The sequence below is a fragment of the Anolis sagrei genome, chromosome 9 (assembly GCF_037176765.1).
Source record: "Anolis sagrei isolate rAnoSag1 chromosome 9, rAnoSag1.mat, whole genome shotgun sequence".
NCBI classification, from domain to species: Eukaryota; Metazoa; Chordata; class Lepidosauria; order Squamata; family Dactyloidae; genus Anolis; species Anolis sagrei.
Genome location: NC_090029.1, coordinates 1,549,350 through 1,575,344, shown reverse-complemented (window position 1 = coordinate 1,575,344; position 25,995 = coordinate 1,549,350). Strand labels below are relative to the sequence as shown.

The following is a 25,995-nucleotide window of genomic DNA, read 5'->3' as shown; positions in this document are numbered from 1 at the left end:
AAGTGTTTAAATGGCCGCAAGGTCTTTGGAGAAAGAAAGAAGGAAGGAAGGAAGGAAGGAAGGAAGGAAGGAAGGGAAAAAGGGGGAGGAAGGGTTGAAAGATCAGCCCAAACAGCTCTGCGACTATTATGGGAGGAACACAAAGGCAGTTTAAAAACAAACAGAAACGGATGACCCAGCTCCACTCACTCTCTCTGGACAGATGCATCTACGGCAGAAGGCACAGCTACAACGAAGTGCAAGAAGGCACTCCATATTCAGAACTACATTAAAGGGGAGTACATATGGGAATTGAGGCAAGGAGAGAAACTTCCGGATTTCATCACATAATAGTCGCAATGTCATTTCTGGGGCAGCAGAGTAGTTATTTGTTTGTGTTCCTCACAAAAAAATACCAAAAGGTCTTTGGAGAAGGAAGGAAGGGAGGGAGGGAGGAAGGGAGGGAGGGAGGGAGGGAGGGAAAAAGGGGGAGGTAGGGTTGAAAGATCACCCCAAACAGCTCTGCGACTATTATGTGACGAACACAAAGGCAGTTTAAAAACAAACAGAAATGGATGACCCAGCTCCATTTCTATTTCTTTGAGGATGGATCCTGCCTTTTCCTCTTCTCTCAAAGGTAAGGCAGTTCATTTTTAAAAATAATAACAGCAAATTCTTTTTCCTCACGTAATAGTCGCATCCCTTTCTCAATCAAAAAAGTGTGACAATTATGCGACTAAATGCAGGTGCCTCCTACTGAAAATGTGGGCATCATTGGGGTCAGAAACAGGGGCAGAAGGCACTGTCCAAGGCCAGTTGGGGCCGCAGGGCAGGGAGTGTGGGCCCTTGAAGCTTAAAGGGCCCCAAAGGACCGCGTTTGTCTTTGAGAAATGGACCCTGGCTCCCTCCTCATTCTTTGGCATCTTCACCTCTTCAATTTGCCAGAGAGAGCTGGGTGGCCGCCTCCTCCTCGCCTCCCAACACAACTCCTTCGAATCTCATACTTGCATACAACATACAAACGCACGCACTCGCACAATTCACACACACACAAGATGGGGGGGGGGAGTTATAAAAAATACTGAGCGGGGCGCTACTAGGAAGTAATCGCAGTTGAGATCAAAACTCTTTGCGCAAAAAATGCCGAACGGCGGGGGTGAACGGAGGTTGCGCCATTGCGCTCCGCACCCGCCGCTCGGCCGACTGAGGTAGATAATATCCAAGCCAAGGGCCCCGTGCCCTTCGCTCCAGTGATAACGGCACCGACAGACACATATCCATATAATATACTATTTAAAAAACCCTTCTCTCTTTTCGGCTCGACTCCGAAACCTGTCCCCTCTCCCTCCCTTCACATTGTGGAACATTCAACGCGAGCGGGTTTTCCGCACGCAAAACACGAACAAAAACAAACCATGGTGGGAGTCACCTGCCGCCCTCCCAGGGCTCCCACGTCATAAAGCTTTGGCTCCCTGTTCATTGTCCTCTGAACAGCAAAAACGGCGGGCGGGTAGGCGGGCGGTCAGTGGGTCACATGGTCAGTCGGTCTGGAGGGCGGAGGGGATCGGGGGGTTCTTTGGGCGTCGCGTAGAGGTTGCCGAGCATTTCCGCTTCAGGGATGACGATGGAGAGGCGCAGGTCTTCGCTGGACTCCTGGGAGAACCTTCCGGAGTCCCCCGTTTCACTGTGGGCCGAGTGCTCTGTGTCGGCGACGACGGCAAACGTGTCTCCTCGCTGGTCCTTCTGAGGCGGCGCCGTTGAGACGTCTTCGGACGCAAGGACTCTGTTCGGCTGGAACAGACACACAGCATTGGCCGACCTTTGGGTCTGGAAAAAAGGAGGAAGCGGTCAGTGGGGTTCAGAGTTGATTGAAGGTAGAGGCGGCCCTAGGTAATTTTCAACGATAAGCAAACAGTATTTTGGCGCCCCCCCCCCCCCCCAACCAATCATTGATATATATATTCTGTTTGTCGTGGGAGTTCTGTGTGCCATATTTGGTTCAATTCCATCATTGGTGGAGTTCAGAATGCTCTTTGATTGTAGGTGAACTATGCATCCCAGTAACTACACTTGCCGCACTTGCTCCCTTGCCTGGCCCACTTTGGGTCCGGAGGCGTGTCTGAAGACCCCGGCATGTGCACCAAAAGTCACCTCTTCTCCTGACTTTCTCCTCAGCCATTGGGACCAAGAGAGAGAGAGAGAGAGAGAGAGAGAGGTGGAGATGCCCACCTTTCCTGAAGGTAGGCTCAAAACAAAGGAGGGAGCGGAGGTGGGAGATACCTCCAGCTGGAGGGGCTCTCTCTCTCTTTCTCTCTCTCTCGGTCCCAATGGCTGAAGAGAAAGTCAGGAGAAGAGGCGACTTTTTGGTAGGTGGAGATGCCCACCTTTCCTGAAGGTAGGCGCAAAAACAAAGGAGGGAGAGGAGGTGGGAGATACCTCCAGCCGGAGGGGCTCTCTCTCTCTCTCTCTCTCTCTCTCTCTCTCTCTCTCTCTCTCTCTCTCTCGGTCCCAATGGCTGAAGAGAAAGTCAGGAGAAGAGGCGACTTTTTGGTAGGTGGAGATGCCCACCTTTCCTGAAAGTAGGCGCAAAAACAAAGGAGGGAGCCGAGGTGGGAGATACCTCCAGCCGGAGGGGCTCTCTCTCTCTCTCTCTCTCTCTCGGTCCCAATGGCTGAAGAGAAAGTCAGGAGAAGAGGTGACATTTTGGTAGGTGGAGATGCCCACCTTTCCTGAAGGTAGGCGCAAAAAGGAGGGAGCGGAGGGAGCGGAGGTGGGAGATACCTCCAGCCGGAGGGGCTCTCTCTCTCTCTCTCTCGGTCCCAATGGCTGAAGAGAAAGTCAGGAGAAGAGGCGACTTTTTGGTAGGTGGAGATGCCCACCTTTCCTGAAGGTAGGCGCAAAAACAAAGGAGGGAGCGGAGGTGGGAGATACCTCCAGCCGGAGGCTCTCTCTCTCTCTCTCTCTCTCTCTCTTGGTCCCAATGGCTGAAGAGAAAGTCAGGAGAAGAGCCGACTTTTGGTGCGCACGCTGGGGTCTTCAGACATGCCTCCGGACCCAAAGCGGGCCAGGTGTGGCGGCTCCGCCCCTTGGCCCACCTGTGGATCGGGGAGAGGAGAGGAGGCGGGTGGAGCGCCGGGGGATTAGGAAAGGGAGCCGGTCATGGGGAAGGGATCGAACGCGGAGAACGATTGAGCGCTGTCTCTGCTTGCGCACCCGGTGGCCAGGTGGAGCAGGAACAAGAGGGGCGAGGCGAAGCTCAAGGGCCCGGCCCCTTTGGGAACAGGATCACCTGGCAGTGAGGTAAGAAAGCCGAGGCTCCCCCCGGACTGCGAGGGCTGTTGTGAGCTGAGGGGCCGCTCCTCAAGTGGCAGTCGAGGGGCATTTTCAGAGGCGCCTCTGCACCCCTGGCAAAAAAAGTGTTCTGCGACCGCTTACTTCGCGCAATGGACGAGCCGCCCCTGATTGAGGGTCCTCAAGGTCCTCTAGACCCACCCCAGCCTCACCTGCCCGGTCTTGGCTTCCTTCGAATCGGGGAAAAGGAGCCACTTCTTCCTTGAGCTGCTCTTTGTGACGGGGCCAAAGCTGTTGATGATCAGATCCGTCCCTCCCTGGAGGAAAGGAAAGGGGAGCTTATCATTCGTCAGCAAGATTACCCGAGACGATGATTTCACAAAAACTATTATTTAGAGCTTTTATAACCCGATCTCGTTCTCCAAAGAGGGACTCAAGCCGGCTAACAGCAGGAAATTCAACACAAATATAGTAAACATAATAGCATCATAATACATTAATACAAAATACATTGAAATATAGATTATATGCAGTCATGCCGGCCACATGACCTTGGAGGTGTCTACGGACAACGCCGGCTCTTCAGCTTAGAAATGGAGATGAGCACCACACCCCAGAGTCAGACATGACTGGACTTAATGTCAGGGGACAACCTTTACCTTACAGATTATACAATATCATACAATTACAAAAGCCAGGTCGTCAGAATACAATCACAAATTCATCATCGGCCGTTATTGACTCGATCATCATTCTGAGAATGCTATATTCCAAAGCCAGGTTTTTCCAGCTTTCTGAAAGTCAGGAGGGAAGATCTAATCTCCTTCGGGAGAGAGTTCCAGAGCTGAGGGGCCACCACCGAGAAGGCCCTGTCCCTCATCCCCACCAGATGGGATGTTCTTGCCAGACATCAAGGGAACCACTGACCACAGAGGGAAGCTGATGAGGAAACACAACATACAAACTATCTACAGACCCACCAAGAAAATCCAACAAATGTATTGTCCTAGGCTTTCATGGCCGGAATCACTGGGTTGTTGTAGGCTTTTCTGGGCTATATGACCATGTTCTGGAGGCATTCTCTCCTGACGTTTCGCCTGCATCTATGGCAAGCATCCTCAGAGGTCGTGAGGTCTCTTGGAACTAGGAAAAAAGGGTTTATATATCTGTAGAATGACCAGGGTGGGACAAAGGACTCTGGGTGTGAATGCTGGGTGTGAATGTTTCAACTGACCACCTTAATTAGTGAGTTGTTGTAGGCAAAACGTCAGGAGAGAATGCCTCTAGACCATGGCCATATAGCTCAAAAAAACCTACAACAACCCAGTGATTCTGACCATGAAAGCCTTCGACAATACAAGGTGGTCTGTTGAAACATTTCCACCTAGCTCCAGCAGACAAGAGTCCTTTGTCCCACCCTGGTCATTATTCCACAGATATATAAACCCTTTTTCCTAGTTCCAACAGACCTCACTCCCTCTGAGGATGCTTGCTATAGATGCAGGCAAAACGTCAGGAGAGAATGCCTCTAGAATATGGCCATATAGCCCGAAAAATCCTACAACAACCCAACCCAAGGCCTTCTAGTCATTTTGCAGCCCAATCAGCCTGGATAGCAAGGGCCTGGGAGCAGAATCTACATAGGTGCACCAATAAATACCGTGATGAAAACCCAGGAAGTGAGCCCCCATACTTTGGCGTCGAGGAAGGTGCCCCCCGTTGTCCTGGGCAGCAGGGACTCCATGTTCTCGGCTGGGTCTTGGGCGCCTTTCCTCGCTTCATGGGCTCCGATGGAAGGAGACGTCCCAGACAAGGATGAGAGGCCGTCAGAGGTCTCGGGAGCGCTTTTGGGAGCAGACGTTTTCCTAAATAATAATAATAATAATAATAATAATAATAATAATAATAGTACTTCTGACCCTTCTCTCTTTGTGGCACATAAAAACAATTTCCCAGAATGCCTTGTGCCCCAGCCAAACACAGCCAGGGTCAGTATCAATGTGTATAGAACAGGTGTTTTGGATTTCAACTCCCACAAAAATGGGGGTGCGACTATTAGGTATGTGCAATCCATGATTCTAAATGGAACTATGTCTGATTCCACAGCAAGCTGGCTTCAGGAAAGGCAAAAGCTGCACATCGCAAGTGCTGAACCTGACTCAGCACATAGAAGATGGCTTCGAAAGGCAGCAGATCACAGGAGCTGTCTTCATAGACCTGTCAGCGGCTTATGAGACTGTGAACCACCATTGCCTCCTTCTGAGAAAAATGTATAGTATCACAAAGGACGACCCCCTCACCCGCCTCATAGGAAACCTGCTACAAAACAGGAGCTTTTTTGTTGAGTTCCAGGGCCAGAGAAGCAGATGGCGGAAACAGAAGAACGGCCTGCCTCAGGGGAGCGTGCTCGCTCCATCCACACTCAACATCTACACAAATGACCAGCCACTGCCAGAAGGGACAGAGAGCATCATCTATGCTGATGATCGTGCCATCACCGCTCAAGCAGGGAGCTTTGAGATGGTTGAACAGAAGCTCTCCAAAGCTCTAGGTGCTCTTACTGCCTATTACAGGGAAAACCAGCTGATCCCTAATCATATATCATATATATAATATCACAAAGGACGACCACCTCACCCGCTTCATAGGAAACCTGCTACAAAACAGGAGCTTTTTTGTTGAGTTCAGGGCCAGAGAAGCAGATGGCGGAAACAGAAGAATGGCCAGCCTCAGGGGAGCGTGCTTGCTCCATCCATGTTCAACATCTACACAAATGACCAGCCACTGCCAGAAGGGACAGAGAGATTCATCTATGCTGATGACCGTGCCATCACTGCTTAAGCAGGGAGCTTTGAGATGGTGGAACAGAAGCTCTCCGAAGCTCTAGGTGCTCTTACTGCCTATTACAGGGACTGTTATTTATTTATTTTAATTTTATTTAATTTACTTTTATTTTTGTTAATTGTATTTTTATTTGGTTATAGTTGCTGGGATTTATAGTTCACCCACAATCACAGAGCATTCTGAACCCCACCAATGATAGAATTGGGCCAAACGTCCCACACAGAACCCCCATGACCACTAGAGTGGGCCACAGCAACGCGTGGCAGGGGACGGCTAGTAAATAAATAAATATTTTGGATGAAAACCTAAATCTGTGAGTTTCCTGAAACAGTGTGCAGATAAGGTTAGATGCTGGCAGTTGGACTCTGCTGATAGGCAGGCTGAAGCACATGTTTTGCTGTGAAGGGACTCTGCTGTCGTTTTGCTTCTTTCTGGGACACTTGTTATCAAACTTGCAACGGTTTGGAGAAGTCATGATTTGGAAACCAGCAAATCCCTCCTTGGACTGACCTGGCCTTTCCACGGTAGATGAGGATGAGGACGCAGGCGCAGATGCAGGCCAAGGCAATGGAGACGCCGGCCACGATGCCCGTCATGGACCTCTGGTCCAGCTGGTAGGAGCCAGAGTCGGCTGCAAGGAAGGAGAGATGGAAGAGATGGGACTCGTAACACATCCTGCACAAGTCTGTAGTCCTCAATAAAGACTTGGATAGGCAGGTGAGTTAGTTAGCAGAGGAAAGCACTTCCGCCATTGCTTTCTCTGCCTCTCTAGTCTCTCCTGTTACTTCTCCTAATACTTCTCAGAGACACACCTTATTTTCTGAGCACGGAGTCTGGGGCCATTTTTGTTCTTCTCCTTTGAGCACGGAGAAAGACAAGATGTTTACTGTGAGTTAGATACATAGGCCCTGCTTTACTTTCCTATCTAGGCATGTTGTTCTTTCCTGTCTAGGTTTCTAGTTCTTTGAATAAAGTCTTTTGCAACTTTCAAAGCTTGACTCTGCTGCTATAATTGCTGAAGCTCATTGGCTCTACTGCTGTGTTCAAGAAGCTTCTGATCTGCTGCATTGTTCTCCTCCTGTGAGCATGGAGACAGACAACACGTCTCTACTAGATACTGCTTTACTTTCATATCTAGTTCTTTGAATAAAGTGTTCTGTAACTCATACAATCTGACTTGGTTTCTCTCACAGCTCCTTCGCTCTACTGCTGCACTCAGGAAGCTTCTCATCTGCTAAACTGCTGCTAGGCCCTGCTTTACTTTCATATCTAGTTCTCTGAATATAGTCATACAGCCTGACTTGGTTTCTCTCACAGCTGAAACTCTTTCGCTCTACTGCTGCACTCAGGAAGCTTCTCATCTGCTAAACTGCTGCTATGCCCTGCTTTACTTTCACATCTAATTCTTTGTATAAAGTGTTTGTAACTCATACAGTCTGACTTGGTTTCTCTCACATCTGAAACTCTTTTGCTCTACTGCTGCGCTCAGGAAGCTTCTCATCTTCTAAACTGCTGCTAGGCCCTGCTTTACTTTCATATCTAGTTCTTTGAATAAAGTGTTTTGTAACTCATACAGTCTGACTTGGTTTCTTTCACGGCTGAAGCTCCTTCGCTCTACTGCTGTGCTCAGGAAGCTTCTCATCTGCTCAACTGCTGCTAGGTCCTGCTTTACTTTCATATCTAGTTCTCTGAATATAGTCATACAGTCTGACTTGGTTTCTCTCACAGCTGAAGCTCCTTCGCTCTACTGCTGTGCTCAGGAAGCTTCTCATCTGCTAAACCGCTGCTAGGCTCTGCTTTACTTTCATATCTAGTTCTTTGAATAAAGTGCTTTGTAACTCATATAGTCTGACTTGGTTTCTCTCACGGCTGAAGCTCCTTCGCTCTACTGCTGCGCTCAGGAAGCTTCTCATCTGCTAAACCGCTGCTGTTGCTTCTCTTATTTGAATCTAGATATTTAGGTCTTTGAATAAAGTCCTGTGCAACTTTGAAAGCCTGACTCTGCTCCCTTTCTGGCCGAAGCTCCTTCGCTCTACTGCTATGCACAAGAAGCTTCGATGCTGTTGCAGCTTTACTTTAGAAATTCTTGTTTTCCTTTTTTAGGGGGTGAATAAAGAACAGAAATGGCTCCCAAGGAAGGAAGGAATGGAAGGGGGCACCCCTTAAGCACTGCACACACCTGTGTTTCCTGCATCGCCCGCGTCGAGACGCTTGGGCCTCTGGTTGGGCTCGGGGTCTCCCTTTGGCTGGACAGCTAGCTCCACGGCGCTGGAGAAGGGTCCCTCTCCCACTTCGTTGGAGGCCGCGATCTTGACCAGGTAGACGTTCCCGGCCAGGAGGTTCTCGAGCAGAGCCATGGTGATGGTCCCTGCACCAAAGAGAGGAAAAGAGAGTTGCCCTTGTGTCCCGGAGAGTGCAACGGACTGGTGCAACGGGGGATCTGGCCCCTTTCCGTGCGGACTGACCTTCCCGGTGCAAGACTTGCCATTGGCCGACTGCCCAGGCCTTGCGCGAGGCGTAGAGGATGGTGTAGCGCGAGACGGCGGCCCCGATCCCGATGGGGGGCTTCCAGGACACCAGGGCTGTGTCCTCCTCGATCAGGGTCACCTTCACACCCAGTGGGGGGCCCGAGGGGGCTGCCAAAGGAGACATAGAGGGAGGGAGACATCGATGGGCATCTCACATACATAACATACATACATACATACACAGAGATCCAAACACAGGCAACATACTCCCAACTCATGACAGTGATGCCATTCATACAGTCTGACTTGGTTTCTCTCACGGCTGAAGCTTCTTCACTCTACTGCTGTGCTCAGGAAGCTTCTAATCTGCTAAACTGTTGCTGTTGTTTCTCTTACAGTGATGCCATTCTCCAGGATGGCCACCCAGACTCATGGGCATCATTAGCAGGTTAATGGAGAAAGAGAGTTTTCTCCTCCTGAGAAAAATGTATAGTATCACAAAGGACGACCACCTCACCCGCCTCATAGGAAACCTGCTACCAAACAGGAGCTTTTTTGTTGAGTTCCAGGGCCAGAGAAGCAGATGGCGGAAACAGAAGAACAGCCTGCCTCAGGGGAGCGGGCTTGCTCCATCCATGTTCAACATCTACACAAATAATTACACACTGCCAGAAGGGACAGAAAGCTTCATCTATGCTGATGATCGTGCCATCACCACTCAAGGAAATCAGCTACCGAACAGGAGCTTTTTTGTTGAGTTCCAGGGCCAGAGAAGAAGATGGTGGAAACAGAAGAACGGCCTGCCTCAGGGGAGCGTGCTTGCTCCATCCATGTTCAACATCTACACAAATGACCAGCCACGGCCAGAAGAGACAGAGAGCTTCATCTATGCTGATGATCGTGCCATCACCGCTCAAGCAGGGAGCTTTGAGATGGTTGAACAGAAGCTCTCCGAAGCTCTAGGTGCCCTTACTGCCTATGACAGGGGAAACCAGCTGATCCCTAACCATATATCATATATATAATATCACAAAGGACAACCGTCTCACCCGCCTGATAGGAAACCTGCTACAAAACAGGAGCTTTTTTGTTGAGTTCCAGGGCCAGAGAAGCAGGTGGCGGAAACAGAAGAGCAGCCTGCCTCAGGGGACAAATGACCAGCCACTGCCAGAAGGGACAGAGAGTTTCATCTATGCTGATGATCGTGCCATCACTGCTCAAGCAGGGAGCTCTGAGATAGTTGAACAGAAGCTCTCCCAAGCTCTAGGTGCTCTTCCTGCTTATGACAGGGAAAACCAGCTGATCCCTAACCCACCTAAAACACAGACATGTGCTTTTCATCTCAAGAACAGACAAGCATCCCGAGCTCTGAGGATTATTCCCTGGGAAGGAAGGAATCCCACGGGATCATTGCAGCACACCCAAATCCCTGGGAGGAATCACTCTGGACCGTGCTCTGACCTACAAGAAGCACTGCCTGAACATCAAGCAAAAAGTGGATGCTAGAAACAATATCATACGAAAGCTGACTGGCACAACCTGGGGATCGCAACCAGACACAGTGAAGACATCTGCCCTTATGCTGTGCTACTCTGCTGAGTATGCATGCCCAGTGTGGAACACATCTCACCACACTAAAACAGTGGATGTGGCTCTGAATGAGACATGCCGCATTATCACGGGGTGTCTGCGCCCGACACCACTGAAGAAATTACACTGTCTAGCCGGTATCGCACCACCTGACATCCGCCGGGAAGTAGCAGCCAATAGTGAAAGGACCAAGGCAGAGACACCTCCTGCTCATCCCCTATTTGGGTATCAGCCAGCATGTCAACGACTTAAATCTAGAAATAGTTTTCTAAGATCCACAGAGACACTCGCTGGAACACCTCAGCAAGCGAGAGTCCAAAAGTGGCAGGCTCAAACCCAAAACTTGATAATAAATGAGAGACACACAGAAGACTGGGCGACTTGGAAGGCGCTGAACAGACTGCGCTCTGGCACCACAAGATGCAGAGCCAACCTCAAGATATGGGGCCACAAAGTGGAATCCTCGACATGCGAGTGTGGAGAAGAGCAAACCACTGACCACCTGCTGCGATGCACCCTGAGCCCTGCCACATGATGCAGAAGGGAGGACCTCCTTGCGGCAACACCAGAGGCACTCCAAGGGGACAGAGACTGGTCAAAGGACATTTAATCCACTACCAAGCTTGCAAATTTTATGTTTTTTAATCTGTTTGTCAACCACTTAAATCTAGAAATAGTTTCCTAAGATCTACAGAGACACTCGCTTGAACACCTCAGCAAGCAAGAGTCCAAAAGTGGCAGGCACAAACCAATGGTTGTTGGAGGACCTCCTTGCAGCAACACCAGAGGCACTCCAAGGGGCCAGATACTGCTCAAAGGACATTTAATCGACTACCAAACTCGCAAATTTTGTGTTTTGTGTGTTTGTTTGTTTTGTGATGTTATAAATGTAATACAATTGACTGGTTGCCCTGACACGACAAATAAATAATAGCAATAATAGTAAATCAGGAACAAAAACTGTGTTATATAGCAGGCATGGGCTCTCCAGGTGTTTTGGACTACAACTCCCACAATTCAGTGTAATAACAGAGCCATAGAATGCAATGATTGTGTCAAATTATTATTATTATTATTATTATTATTATTATTATTATTAGTAAGACACAATCAAAGCCCTCCTGACAGAAGGCCATCTAGCTCCTGCTTAATACTAACCTTCCGGCAGTGTGGAGTGATACACGACGGGGCTCCAAGGGCTGGCGAGCTGGTCGAGATGCAGCCGGACGGCGAACTCGTACTTGGTGCTGGGCTCCAAGCCCTGGACCAGGATCTGGGTTTCTGACCTAGAAGAGAGAGGAAGCGGTCAGTCCCTGTTCCGTCATCCCTTGACATTTGGGAGTTGTAGTTGTTGGGATTTATAGTTCACCTATATTCTGAACTCCCCCAGAGATGGATTTAAACCAAACTTGGCACACAGAACTCCCATGACCAACAGAAAACCCTAGAAGGGTTTGGTGGGCGCTGACCTTGAGTTTGGGAGTTATAGTTCACCTATATCCAGAGGAGTGCTATGGATTCATGCAATGATGGATCTGGACCAAACTTGGCACAATTACTCAATATGCCCAAATGTGGACACTGGTGGAGTCTGGGGAAAATAGACCTTGACATTGGGAGTTGTAGTTGTCGGGATTTATAGTTCACCTACAATCAAAGAGCCTTCTGAACTCGACCAGCAATAGAATTGGGTCAAACTTCTCACACAGAATCCCAATGACCAACAGAAAATATTATCTTTTCTGATGGTCTTTGGTGACCCCTTTGACACCCCCTCACGACCCCCTCAGGGGTCCCGGCCCCCAGGTTGAGAAACACTGTTCTAAAGTATAGTGAAAAAAGTTACTATAATGAGAGTAACACCGGGAGTGTGGTGCAGCTGTCTGAGTGTCAGCTGCATTAAGATCACTTCTGACCAAAAAGGCCATGAGTTCAAAGCCAGCCCGGGTTGGAATGGGTTTCCAACCAATTGTGTGTAGCCTGTTGTCGACCTTTGCAACCTGAAAGACAGTTGCATCTGTCAAGTAGGAAAATTAGGTAAAAAGGGTAAAGGTAGTTCCCTGACGTTAAGTCCAGTCATGTCTGACTCTGGGGTGTGGTGCTCATCTCCATTTCTAAGCCGAAGAGCCGGCGTTGTCCGTAGACACCTCCAAGGTCATGTGGCCGGCATGACTGCATGGAGCGCCCTTACCTTCCTGCTGGAGTGGTACCTATTGATCTACTCACATTTGCATGTTTTTGAACTGCTAGGTTGGCAGAATCTAGGGCTGACAGCGGAAGCTCACACTGCTCCCCGGGATCGAACCTGTGACCTTTCGATCAACAAGCTCAGCAGCTCAGTGCTTTAACTCACTGCGCCATCGGGGGCTCCAGGAAAATAAGGTACCACCTTAAAGTGTGGAGAGGCTAAATTAACTGATTCATGAGGCCATAAAGAAGACTTCCCAGCAGGGAAGCATGCGGGGAATGAGGAAGTGCTTCATCAGCGTCGCAGATGGACGAGGAAAGTGACAGCTCCCCCGGTGGCCAGAAAAAGTTAAAAATGGCCTCTGTGTATGTCTGTATATGTTTGTACGTCAAAAACAAATTAAAGACAAGCATTTGCAGACCCCTACAACGTACGTCTGGAGGTAGCGGACGAGGGAGGCGTTCTGGAGGCCGACCGGGTGGCAGCGCAGGGTGTAGTTGAGGGTTGAAGCGGAGGAGGAGGAGGAGGAAGAGGAGGAGGAGGAGGAGAAGGCGGGGCGGCCCCAGCGCAGCAGCACGGCCGAGGAGGAGTTGGCCCGGGCAGAGAGGCGCAGCGGCGGCGGAGGGGGCGGCTCCAGGCGGTCACGGACGGCTGTGGGTGAGACGGAAGGAGGGAGGAAGGAAAGCAGGCACGTGAGTGAAGAACCGGGATTACTATTCAATTACTATGTTTATTTACACCCTGCTTTCACTCTTCCCAACGAGACCCCAATATACATTGTTGATTGTTATTGTTGTTGTTATTGTTGTGTTGTCGAAGGCTTTCATGGCCGGAATCACTGAGTTGTTGTAGGTTTTTCTGGGCTATATGGCCATGGTCAAGAGGCATTCTCTCCTGACGTTTCGCCTGCATCTATGGCAAGTATCCTCAGAGGTAGTGAGGTCTGTTGGAACTAGGAAAAAGGGTTTGGTGACAAGCTTCCCGAGGTCTGAGGATTATGACCTGGGAAGGAATCCCACGGGAGCATTGCAGCACACCCAAATACCTGGGATTAGTCACTCTGGACCATGCTCTGACCTACAAGAAGCACTGCTTGAACATCAAGCAAAAAGTGGGCGCTGGAAACAATATCATACGAAAGCTGACTGGCACAACCTGGGGATCACAACCAGACAGAGTGAAGACATCTGCCCTTGCGCTGTGCTACTCTGCTGCTGAGTACGCATGCCCGGTGTGGAACACATCTCACCACGCTAAAACAGTGGATGTGGCTCTTAATGAGACATGCCGCATTATCACGGGGTGTCTGCGCCCTACACCACTGGAGAAATTACACTGTCCAGCCGGTATTGCACCACCTGACACCCGCTGGGAAGTAGCAGCCAATAGTGAAAGGACCAAGGCAGAGACATCTCCAGCTCATCCCCTGTTTGGGTATCAGCCAGCACGTCAACAACTTAAATCAAGAAATAGTTTTCTAAGATCTACAGAGACACTCACTGGAACACCTCAGCGAGCGAGAGTCCAAAAGTGGCAGGCTCAAACCCAGAACCTCAACCAATGGCTGATACCAAATGAGAGACTCCCCCCTGGGCACACAGAAGACTGGGCAACTTGGAAGGCGCTGAACAGACTGTGCTCGGGCACCACGAGATGCAGAGCCAACCTTCAGAAATAGGACCACAAAGTGGAATCCTCGACATGTGAGTGTGGAGAAGAGCAAACCACTGACCACTGTCTGCAATGCACCCTGAGCGCTGCCACATGATGCACCATGGAGGACCTCCTTGCGGCAACACCAGGGGCACTCCAAGGGGCCAGAGACTGGTCAAAGGACATTTAATCAACTACCAATTTTGCAAACTTTGTGTTTTTTTAACCTGTTTGTTTGTTTTGTTCTGTTAGAAAATTAATACAATGGTCTGGTTGTCCCTGACACGATAAATAAATTTATTTATTTATTATTTGTTTATTGTGTTTATTTAGACTAGGCATGGGCCAACTTGGGTCATCCCTCCAGGCGTTTTGGACTTCGACTCCCACAATTCCTAAGAGCCGTAGGAGTTGTTTATTCCTATGTTTGGCTTCCCAGTGAGTGTTTGAGCAAGGTGATCCCGAGCAACACTCTGGGAATCAGCACCTAGAGCGGTCCCTCTGAGATGGCATGCATGGAAACACACAGGACACTCACAGACACATCCCGGTGTGCTGACGGTCTGGTCAGCTTGGTATCCCTCCTCCGCCCCATTGAAGGCCAGCAGTCGGACGTGGTACTTCCTGCGGGGACCTGCACAGAGAGACAGACAGAGAGAGAGGCATTGTTTGGGGGCAATCCCATAGCCAAGGGGACTGTTGAGGGGTTCAAACCACCCCTAATTTTTTCAGGTAGAAGATTCCAAACCGACTGCCCAGGCACAGGAAATACCATATGTGCAATTTCACAGAGACCACAATGGAGAAAACTGGTTTGAAAGGGTCTTTGAGTGAAATTTGCAAATGCTAATCAAGGGGCTTTGAATGAAATTAACAGCAAAAGAGAAATATACCCTTCGGAAAGGAGCGACAAGGAAGAAAATGTTTTTAAGAAACAAGATGTGACATGTAGAGGTCATACAAAGTTCAAACTTACATAGGAAGCAGTTGTGTTGTGGTTAAGTTCAAAGGTTGTGGTTAAGCGCAGAGTCTACAGGTACAAGAAGGTACTTTCCATCAAAAGGTCAAGGGAGAGGGGCTTTACTAGCCATCCCCTGCCACGCGTTGCTGTGGCCCGGTCGGTGTATATGCATTTTGTGTGTGTATATATGTGTGTGTGTGTATATTTGTGTATATATGTGTGCTTACGTATATATGTGTGTGTGTGTGTGTGTGTGTATATATATGTGTGTGTATGTGTGTGTGCATATATTTGTGTATTTGTATGTTATTTATTTGTCGTGTCATGGCAACCAGTCAATTATAGTACATTACAGTAATATAATTTGTGTGTTTATATGTGTACAGGCATATTGTGTATACGTGTGTGCTTGTCTATATGCATATTTGTGTGTATGTATGTATGTATGTATGTGGATATGTATATGTATGTCCATGTGGATATATATATGTATGTGTGAATATGTATATGTATATATGTATGTATGTATATGCATGTGTGTATATGTGTATGTGTGAGTTGGTGCATATATATACATGTGTGTGTGTATGTATGAATGTGTGCATGCGCATATGTATATGAGTGTATGTGTATATGTATATATGGTGTATTTTGGGGGGTTTTAAGTCTGTTCCTCTGGGGTTTTATGTGTATATGTGCATGTGTATATGTATATATTTGTGTGTGTTTGTGCATATATATATATGTGTGTGTGTGTATGAATGTGTGCGTGTGCATATGTATATGAGTGTATGTGTATCTATATATATATGGTGTATTTTTGGGGTTTTTAAGTCTGTTTCGCTGGGGTTTTGTATGTGTGTGTGTGTGCATGTGTATATGTATATATGTGTGTATGTATATGCAGATGCAGACTGTAGCCAGCAAATCAGAAAATGCTTCCTTCTTGGGAGGAGAGCAATGTCCAGTCTCGATAAAATAGTGAAGAGTAGAGACATCAGACTGGCAACCAAGATCCGCCTAGTCCAAGCCATGGTCTTCCCTGTAGTCACCTACGGAGGTGAGAGCTGGACCTTCGGGAAGGCTGAGCAAAGGAAGAGAGAGGCTTTTGAGCTGTGGTGTTGGAGGAAAGTGCTGAGAGTGCCTTGGACTGCGAGAAGATCCAACCAGTCCATCCTCCAGGAAAGAAAGCCCGGCTGCTCACTGGAGGGAAAGATACTAGAGACAAAGTTGAAGTACTTTGGTCACATCATGAGGAGACAGTAAAGCCTGGAGAAGGGAATGATGCTGGGGAGAGTGGAAGGCAAAAGGAAGAGGGGCCGACCAAGGGCAAGATGGATGGATGGCATCCTTGAAGTGACTGGACTGACCTTGAGGGAGCTGGGGGTGGTAACGGCCGACAGGGAGCTCTGGCGTAGGCTGGTCCATGAGGTCACGAAGAGTCGGAGACGACTGAACGAATGAACAACAACAACATATGTATGTGTGTATATGTGTATATTTGTGTGTGTTTCTGCATATATATATGTGTGTGTGTGTGTGTATGAATGTGTGCATGTGCAAATGTATATGAGTGTATGTGTGTGTGTGTGTGTGTGTGTGTGTGTGTGTGTGTATATATATATATATATATATATATATATATATATATATATATGGTGTATTTTTGGGGGTTTTAAGTCTGTTCCACTGGGGTTTTGTGTGTGTGTGTGTGTGAATGTGTGTATGTGTTTATGGGTGAAGGACACTCATTGGACTGTTAGGTGTATTGTGTCCAAATTTGGTGTCAATTTGTCCAGTGGTTTTTGTGTTATGTTAATTCCACAAACGAACATGACATTTTTATTTATATAGATTTACTAGCCGTCCCCTGCCATGCGTTGCTGTGGCCCACATGGGGGTTCTGTGTGGGAGGTTTGGCCCAATTCTATCCTTGGTGGGGTTCGGAATTCTCCTTGATTGTAGGTGAACTATAAGTCTCAGCAACTACAAATCCCAAATGTCAGGATTCGATTTTCCCCAAACTCGACCAGTGTTCACATTTGGGCATATTGAGTATTCGTGTAGAGTTTGGTCCAGATCCATCATGATGTGCTCTCTGGATGTAGGTGAACGACAACTCCCAAACTCAAGGTCAATGCCAACCAAACCCCTTCCAGTATTTTCTGTTGGTCATGAGAGAACTGTGTGCCAAGTTTGGTTCAATTCCATCGTTGGTGGAGTTTTGATTGTTGTTGTTGTTCATTCGTTCAGTCGTCTCCGACTCTTCGTGACCTCATGGACCAGCCTACGCCAGAGCTCCCTGTCGGCCGTTACCACCCCCAGCTCCCTCAAGGTCAGTCCAGTCACTTCAAGGATGCCATCCATCCATCTTGCCCTTGGTCGGCCCCTCTTCCTTTTGCCTTCCACTTTCCCCAGCATAATTGTCTTCTCTAGGCTTTCCTGTCTCCTCATGATGTGGCCAAAGTACTTCAGCTTTGTCTCTAGTATCTTTCCCTCCAGTGAGCAGTCGGGCTTTATTTCCTGGAGGATGGACTGGTTGGATCTTCTCGCAGTCCAAGGCACTCTCAGAACTTTCCTCCAACACCACAGCTCAAAAGCATCGATCTTCCTTCGCTCAGCCTTCCCTAAGGTCCAGCTCTCACATCCGTAGGTGACTACAGGGAAAACCATGGCTTGGACTAGGCAATGGATCTTGGTTGCCAGTCTGATGTCTCTACTCTTTACTATTTTATTGAGATTGGACATTGCTCTCCTCCCAAGAAGGAAGCGTCTTCTGATTTCCTGGCCACAGTCTGCATCTGCAGTCATCTTTGCACCTAGAAATACAAAGTCTGTCACGGCCTCCACGGTTTCTCCCTCTATTTTCCAGTTGTCAATCATTCTTGTTGCCATAATCTTGGTTTTTTTGACGTTTAGCTGCAACCCGGCTTTTGCGCTTTCTTCTTTCACCTTGATTAGAAGGCTCCTCAGCTCCTCCTCGCTTTCGGCCATCAGAGTGGTGTCATCTGCATATCTGAGCTTGTTAATGTTTCTTCCAGCAATTTTCACCCCAGCCTTGCATTCCTCAAGCCCCGCACATCCTCGCATGATGTGTTCTGCATACAAGTTAAAAAGGTTGGGTGAGAGGATGCAGCCTTGCCGGACGCCTTTCCCAATCTTGAACCCGTCTCCTGTTCCGTGGTCAGTTCTGACTGTTGCTACTTGGTCCTTGTACAGATTCCTCAGGAGAGAGACAAGGTGGCTTGGTATGCCCATCCCACCAAGAACTTGCCACAATTTATTGTGATCCACACAGTCAAAGGCTTTAGAATAGTCAATGAAGCAGAAGTAGATGTTTTTCTGAAACTCCCTGCCTTTCTCCATTCTCCAGCGGATATTGGCAATTTGGTCTCTCGTTCCTCTGCCTTTTCTAAACCCAGCTTGAACATCTGGCAACTCTCGCTCCATGTATTGCTGGAGTCTTCCTTGCAGGATCTTGAGCATTACCTTACTGGCATGAGAAATAAGGGCAACTGTACGGAAGTTTGAGCAGTCTTTCGCATTTCCCTTTTTTGGTATGGGGATATAAGTTGATTTTTTCCAGTCTGATGGCCATTCTTGTGTTTTCCATATTTGCTGGCAAATGGCATGCATCACCTTGACAGCATCATCTTTTAAGATTTTAAACAGTTCAGCCGGGATCCCATCATCTCCTGCTGCCTTGTTGTTAGCAATGCTTCTTAAGGCCCATTCAACCTCACTCCTCAGGATGTCTGGTTCTAATTCATTCACCACACCGTCAAAGCTATCCTCGATATTGTTATCCTCCCTATACAGATCTTCTGTATAGTCTCGCCACCTTCTCTTGATCTCTTCAGCTTCTGTTAGGTCCCTGCCATCTTTGTTTCTTATCATACCAATTTTTGCCTGAAATTTACCTCCAATGTTTCTAATTTTCTGGAAGAGGTCTCTTGTCCTTCCTATTCTGTTGTCTTCTTCCACTTTCATGCATTGCTTATTTAAGAATAGTTCCTTATCTCTTCTGGCTAACCTCTGGAATTGCGCATTTAACTGGGCATATCTCCCCTTATCCCTGTTTCCTTTTGCTTTCCTCCTTTCTTGGGCTACTTCCAGTGTCTCAGCAGACAACCATTTTGCCTTCTTGGTTTTCTTTTTCTTTGGGACGTACTTTGTTGCCGCCTCCTGAACAATGTCGCGGACTTCTGTCCATAGTTCTTCTGGGACTCTGTTTACTAAATCTAGTCCTTCAAATCTGTTCTTCACTTCCACTGTATATTCGCTAGGAATGTTAGTGAGATCATATCTAACTGGACTGTGTATTTTCCCTGATCTCTTTAGTTTTATTCTAAATTGGGCAATAAGAAGTTCGTGATCTGAGCTACAGTCAGCCCCAGGTCTTGTTTTCACCGACTGGATGGATGTCCGCCACCTTTGGCTGCAAAGGATGTAGTCAATCTGATTTCGGTGCTGACCATCTGGTGAAGTCCATGTGTAAAGCCGTCTTTTAGGTTGTTGGAAGAGAGTATTCGTTATACACAGCGAGTTTTCCTGGCAGAATTCTATCAGCCTGCGCCCCGCTTCATTTTGTTCTCCCAGACCATGCTTGCCTGTGATCCCAGTTGTCATTTGACTTCCCACCTTGGCATTCCAGTCTCCTGTGATGAAAATAATGTCTCTTTTTGGTGTATTATCCAGTAGGTCCTGCAGATCCTCATAGAACTGATCTACTTCTGCTTCTTCAGCAGCTGTGGTTGGGGCGTATATTTGGATCACTGTGATGTTGTAGATGTAGTTTTGATTGTAGATGAACTATAAATCCCGGCAACTACAACTCCCAAATGTCAAGATTCTATTTACTCCAAACTCCACCAGTGTTCACATTTGGGCATATTGAGTATTCGTGTAGAGTTTGGTCCCGATCCATCATTGTTTGAGTCCACAGTGATCTTTGGATGTAGGTGAACTACAACTCCAAAACCAAAGGTGTATAAAAGGAAGTAGTGGTGGGAAAAAGTCAGTAGTGTCTTTCTTTGCTGCAGAGAGACATGCAATATATCAATTTCGAAGCAAAATCGGCTTGTGAGTGGTCATTTAATATTGCTATATAGATCCTACAGTCTTACAACTGCCCACCAAACCCTTTCAGTATTATCTGTTGGTCATGGGAGAACTGTGTGCCAAGTTTGGTTCAATTCCATCGTTGGTGGGGTTCAGAATGCTCTGTGATTGTAGGTGAACTATAAATCCCAGCAACTACAACTCCCAAATGTCAAGATTCCATTTTCCCCAAACTCCACCAGTGTTCACTTTTGGGCATATTGAGTATTCGTGTAGAGTTTGGTCCTTCCTTCCTTCTCCCCTCCCTCTCTTGGGCACCAGGGGGCGCCCAAGCCTTTTCCAGGGGAGAGGCACCCCCCCCCCTCCCCGCAGCCCCTTCCTTTGCTCTGGCTGCCCTGCCCTCCTCCCCTCCCCTCCCCTCCCCTGCCCTCCTCCTTCAATGGGGCCCAGAGCAGCCCTGACACCCAGGTCGTGCCCTTTGACCCCTGGTGGGGGGGAAGGGTGGGAATGGCCCCAAGGAGGGGGGGAGGGGGAGAGGGGCAGGGAAACCCGACCCCCAGAAATGCAGCGCCTGAAGCCCCGCAATGTCAATACGCCAGGAAGAAAGAAAGAAAGCAAGAAAACAAAACAGAAAGAAGGAAGACAGGAGTTGGGGCAAAAGAGAGGAGACGCGGAGGAAGAAGAGAAGGAAGAAGAGTCGATAAGAGGGAGGGAGAAGAGGAGGAGAGAAGGAGGAAGAGAGGAGGAGGAAGAGCTAAAAGGAGGAAGAAGAGAGGGAGGAAGAGTAAATAAGGGGAAGGTACAAGAGGAGAAGAGGAGGAAGAAGAGAGGAAGAGAGGAGGAGGAAGAGCTAAAAGGAAGAAGAAGAGAGGGAGGAAGAGGAGGAGAGAAGGAGGAAGAGAGGAGGAGGAAGAGCTAAAAGGAGGAAGAAGAGAGGGAGGAAGAGTAAATAAGGGGAAGGTACAAGAGGAGAAGAGTAGGAAGAAGAGAGGGAGGAAGAGGAGGAGAGAAAGGAGGAAGAGAGGAGGAGGAAGAGCTAAAAGGAGGAAGAAGAGAGGGAGGAAGAGTAAATAACGGGAAGGTAGAAGAGGAGAAGAGGAGGAAGAAGAGAAGGAGGAAGAGAGGAGGAGGAAGAGCTAAAAGGAGGAAGAAGAGAGGGAGGAAGAGAGGAGGAGGAAGAGCTAAAAGGAGGAAGAAGAGAAGGAGGAAGAGGAGAGAAGGAGGAAGAGAGGAGGAGGAAGAGTAAATAAGGGGAAGGTACAAGAGGAGAAGAGTAGGAAGAAGAGAGGGAGGAAGAGGAGGAGAGAAGGAGGAAGAGAGGAGGAGGAAGAGCTAAAAGGAGGAAGAAGAGAGGGAGGAAGAGTAAATAAGGGGAAGGTACAAGAGGAGAAGAGTAGGAAGAAGAGAGGGAGGAAGAGGAGGAGAGAAAGGAGGAAGAGAGGAGGAGGAAGAGCTAAAAGGAGGAAGAAGAGAGGGAGGAAGAGTAAATAACGGGAAGGTAGAAGAGGAGAAGAGGAGGAAGAAGAGAAGGAGGAAGAGAGGAGGAGGAAGAGCTAAAAGGAGGAAGAAGAGAGGGAGGAAGAGAGGAGGAGGAAGAGCTAAAAGGAGGAAGAAGAGAAGGAGGAAGAGGAGGAGAGAAGGAGGAAGAGAGGAGGAGGAAGAGTAAATAAGGGGAAGGTACAAGAGGAGAAGAGTAGGAAGAAGAGAGGGAGGAAGAGGAGGAGAGAAAGGAGGAAGAGAGGAGGAGGAAGAGCTAAAAGGAGGAAGAAGAGAGGGAGGAAGAGTAAATAACGGGAAGGTAGAAGAGGAGGAGGAAGAAGAGAGAAAGAGGAGATGAGAAGGAGGAAGAGGGGGAGGTAGAAGAGAAAAGGAGGAGGAAAAAGAGAGGGAGGAAGAAAACATAAGGAGGAGGAAGACGAGAGGGAGGAAGAGGAGAAAAGGAGGAGGAAGAAGAGAGGAAAAGCAGGATGAAGAAGAGTGGAAGAGGAGAGGAGAAGGAGGAAAAGAGGGAGGAAGAGGAGAAAAGGAGGAGGAAGAAGAGAGGGAGGCAGAAGAGAGGAGGAGGAGGAAGAAGAAGAAAAGGTAAAAGGAGGAAGAAGAGAGGGAGGAAGAGTAGATAAGAGGGAGGGAGAAGAGAAGAAGAGGAGGAAGAAAAGAGGGGGAAGAGGAGAAGAGAGGGTGGAAGAAGAGAAGAGAAGGAAGAAGAGAGGGAGGTAGAGGAGAAAAGGAGGAGGAAGAAGAGGGAGAAAGAAGAGATAAGGAGGAGAAAGAGGAGAAAAGGAGGAGGGAGAAGAGGGAGAAAGAAGAGATAAAGAGGAGGAGGAAGAGGTGAAAAGGAGGAGGAGGAAGAGGGAGAAAGAAGAGATAAGGAAGAGGAGGAAGAAGAGAGGGAGGTAGAGGAGAAAAGGAGGAGGAAGGAGAGGGAGAAAGAAGAGATAAGGAGGAGGAAGAGAAGGAGGAGGAAGAAGAGAGGGAGGAAGAGGAGAAGAGAGGAAGACAAGGAGGAAGAAGAGAAGAGAAGGAAGAAGAGAGGGAGGTAGAGGAGAAAAGGAGGAGGAAGGAGAGGGAGAAAGAAGAGATAAGGAGGAAGAGGAGAAAAGGAGGAGGAAGAAGAGGAAGAAAGAAGAGATAAGGAGGAGGAAGAGGAGAAAAGGAGGTGGAAGAAGGGAGAAAGAAGAGATAAGGAGGAGGAGGAAGAGATGAAAAGGAGGAGGAAGAAGAGGGAGAAAGAAGAGATAATGAGGAGGAAGAGGAGAAAAGGAGGAGGAAGAAGAGAGGGAGGAAGAGGAGAAAAGGAGGAAGAAGAGAGGGAGGAAGAGGAAGAAGAGGAAGAAAAAGATGGGGGAGGAAGACAGGGAGGAAGAGGTTGTATTGATCTATGTGCAAAGCGGGGCCGGTCCTGGCCGGCCCTTGGAAGGGTTGCCACGAGAGGGGTCTCTTTGAGAGGAAGGGGCCGTGTGAAACCCTTGGGGCCGAATGGCGACCCACACAAAGAGAGAGAGAGCGGGGAGGGGTCTCCATCCTCCTCCTGGGGTGGGCTCCCCTTTTGTCCCTTTTCCCAGCTGCTGGTCAATGCGGACCAAGGAGGGCTGGACACTAGGGCTGTTTGCAGGCTGCTTTGGGGGCACGGGGGGGGGGTCTCTCCCTCTGTCCAGAGGCCCCTCCAAGGGGAGGACAAAGCCAAGAGAATGGAGGGGAAGGGGGTAGGGAGGAGGGGGCTTGAGGCCACTCTCGGCCACCGGACCCTCCTCCATCTATCCATCCAGATCACCCACAGCAAGGAAGACAGGCAGGGTCTCTCTCCACCAATTCCAGGCATTTGGCTTGAGAAGCGCCTGGGATTGATGTAAACACACACACACACATCCGATCCAGGCATGGCCCCACTTTGGCCCTCCACGTGTTTTGGACCCCCAACTCCCACAATTCCAAAACACCCGGAGGGCCAAAGCGGGCCCCTGCCTGCAGAAAAAGTGGGATTATCAAGAAACATCACAACAGGAATACTGTGTTTTTGTGGCACAAATTCTGTTGCATTGGGAAAACACTAGATTGCAACAATAAGAAGAAGGAGAAGAAGGAGAAGAAGAGATGAGTTTGGGGATGACTTCTACTTTGTCCAAAGGAGGGACTTCCTTTCCTCTCCAGATCCAGCTGCGGAATGAATGTTCTTCTGGAAGGAGGAGGAGGAAGAGGGAAGAGGAAGGAAGGAAGGAAGGAGGAGGAAGGGAGAAGAAGAAGGGAAGAGGCAGTCAGGAAGAAGAAGAAGAAAAGAAGGAGTAGAAGGGAAGAAGAGGAAGAAGGGAAGAGGCAAAAAGGGAGAAGAAGGAGAAGAAAGGAAGAGGCAGACAGGAAGAAGAGGAAGAAGGGAAGAGGCAAAAAGGGAGAAGAAAGAGGAGAAGAAGGAGGAGGAGAAGAGAAGAGGAAGAAGGGAAGAGGCAAAAAGGAAGGAGAAGGAGGAGGAGAAGAAGGGAAGAAAGGAAGAGGCAGACAGGAAGAAGAGGAAGAAGGGAAGAGGCAAAAAGGGAGAAGAAAGAGGAGGAGGAGGGGAAGAAGAAGAAGGGAAGAGGCAGACAGGAAGAGGCAAAGAAGAAGGAGGAGGAGGAGGAGGAGAAGGAGGGGGGGAAGGAGGAGAAGAAGGGAAGAGGCAGACAGAGGAAGAATGGAAGAGGCAAAAAGGAAGAAGAAAGAGAAGGAGGAGGAGGAAGAGAAGAAAGGAAGAGACAGACAGGAAGGAGGAGGAGGAGGAGAGAGGAAGAAGGTAAGAGGAAGATTGGAAGAGACAACAAGGAAGAAGGAGGAGGAGGAGGAGGAGGAGGAGGAGGAGGGAAGGAGAAGAAGGGAAGAGACAGACAGGAAGAAGGGAAGAGGCAAAAAGGAAGAAGGAAGAGAAGGAGGAGGAGGAGAAGGGAAGAGGCAAAAAGGAAGGAGAAGGAGGAAGGGAAGAGGCAAAGAAGAAGAAGGAAGAGGAGGAGGAGAAGGGAAGAGGCAAAAAAGAAGGAGAAGGAGGAGAAGAAGGGAAGAAAGGAAGAGGCAGACAGGAAGAAGAGGAAGAAGGGAACAGGTAAAAAGGTAGAAGGAGGAGGAGGAGAAGAGAAGTGGCAGACAGGAAGAAGGAGGAGGGGAGGAGAAGAAGGTAAGAAGAAGATGGGAAGAGACAACAAGGAAGAAGAAGAAGAAGAAGAAGAAGAAGAAGAAGAAGAAGAAGAGCAACAACAACAAAGGAAGGAGGAGAAGGGAAGAAGCAGAGAGGAAGAAGAGGAAGAAGGGAAGAGGCAAAAAGAAAAAGGCAAAAAAGAAGAAGAAAGAGAAAGAGAAGGAGGAGGAGGGAAGAGACAGAGGGAAGGAAGGAAGAGGAGGAGGGGAAAGTAAGAGGAAGATGGGGAGAGACAACAAGGAAGAAGAAGAAGAAGGAGGAGGAGGAGGAGGGAAGGAGAAGAAGAAGGGCAAGAAGGGAGGGAGAAGAAAGGAAGAGGCAGAAAGGGAAGAAGCCCCTCCTCCTCCTCCTCCAGGATGACCCTTTGGGTCTTTGTCCGAATGCAAACACCATCCATCATTCCTTCTCCGCCCCAAAAGAAGAAGAAGAGGAAGAAGAGAAGGAGGGGGAGGGGGAGAGGAGGCCTTCATGGTAAAACCATCTGTGGGACCCGGCAGCGCAGAAGAGTCCATCTTATCTTCTGTTTCTCAACTTTTTTCCTTCTATGTTTCCACAGACTTGATACTCACTTTTCTATTCTTTCGTTCGAGACTAGAGAAGAAAAGGTTTCTCTTTTCTCTTTATGTATATAATAAAAGTCAGTGTTTGTATGCGGAGGACGGTGTATGTGGCAGCTTTCTGATTGGCTCCCACTTTCACAGGCCACTGTGACCAGCACAGGTGGCAAACCTCGACCAAACTTGGCACACATAACCCCCATAACCCCTTTTACGTCCTGGTGAGGTTTGGGGGAGGACGGACAAAGGATGATGGGATTTGTAGTACTTTCAAACCCATTGGTTCCCACAGACCACTGTGGCCCCCAACAAAGACCGATAAAGACCAAACGTGGCACACAGAGCCCCCATGATCCACTCTACATCCTACTGCAGTTTTCAGAAGGACTGACCATGGATGATGGGACTTGAAGTATCTCCACTCACTTCCCGAGACCGCTGCGACCCTCATCCCATGACCAATCAAGACCAAACTTGGCACACAGAGCCCCCATGACCCATTCTACATCCTACTGTAGTTTTCAGAAGGACTGACCATGGATGATGGGACTTGAAGTACCTCCATTCACTTCCCGAGACCGCTGCGACCCTCATCCCATGACCAATCAAGACCAAACTTGGCACACATAACCCTTTTTAAGTCCTGGTGAGGGCTGGGGGAGGACAGACAAAGGATGATTGGATTTGTAGTACTTTCCCACCCCTTTTGTTCCCACAGACTACTGCGGCCCCCAACAAAGACCGAT

The 25,995-nt window shown here is 48.6% G+C and overlaps 1 protein-coding gene across 1 annotated transcript in view; it reads right to left on the bottom strand.

Moving 5' to 3' along the window:
- Positions 1-458: 458 nt before the first annotated feature.
- Positions 459-25,995, bottom strand: part of PRTG (protogenin) — a 75,743-nt gene continuing 50,206 nt past the window's right edge. The window contains exons 12-20 of the mRNA XM_060755821.2: positions 14,552-14,647; positions 12,795-13,011; positions 11,331-11,458; positions 8,580-8,750; positions 8,294-8,482; positions 6,625-6,745; positions 4,964-5,135; positions 3,483-3,587; positions 459-1,806 (exon numbers count right to left, since the gene is read on the bottom strand). Coding sequence (XP_060611804.2) covers positions 1,510-1,806; positions 3,483-3,587; positions 4,964-5,135; positions 6,625-6,745; positions 8,294-8,482; positions 8,580-8,750; positions 11,331-11,458; positions 12,795-13,011; positions 14,552-14,647 — 1,496 coding nt within the window. The 3' untranslated portion in view covers positions 459-1,509. The remainder of the gene's footprint in view (positions 1,807-3,482; positions 3,588-4,963; positions 5,136-6,624; positions 6,746-8,293; positions 8,483-8,579; positions 8,751-11,330; positions 11,459-12,794; positions 13,012-14,551; positions 14,648-25,995) is intronic.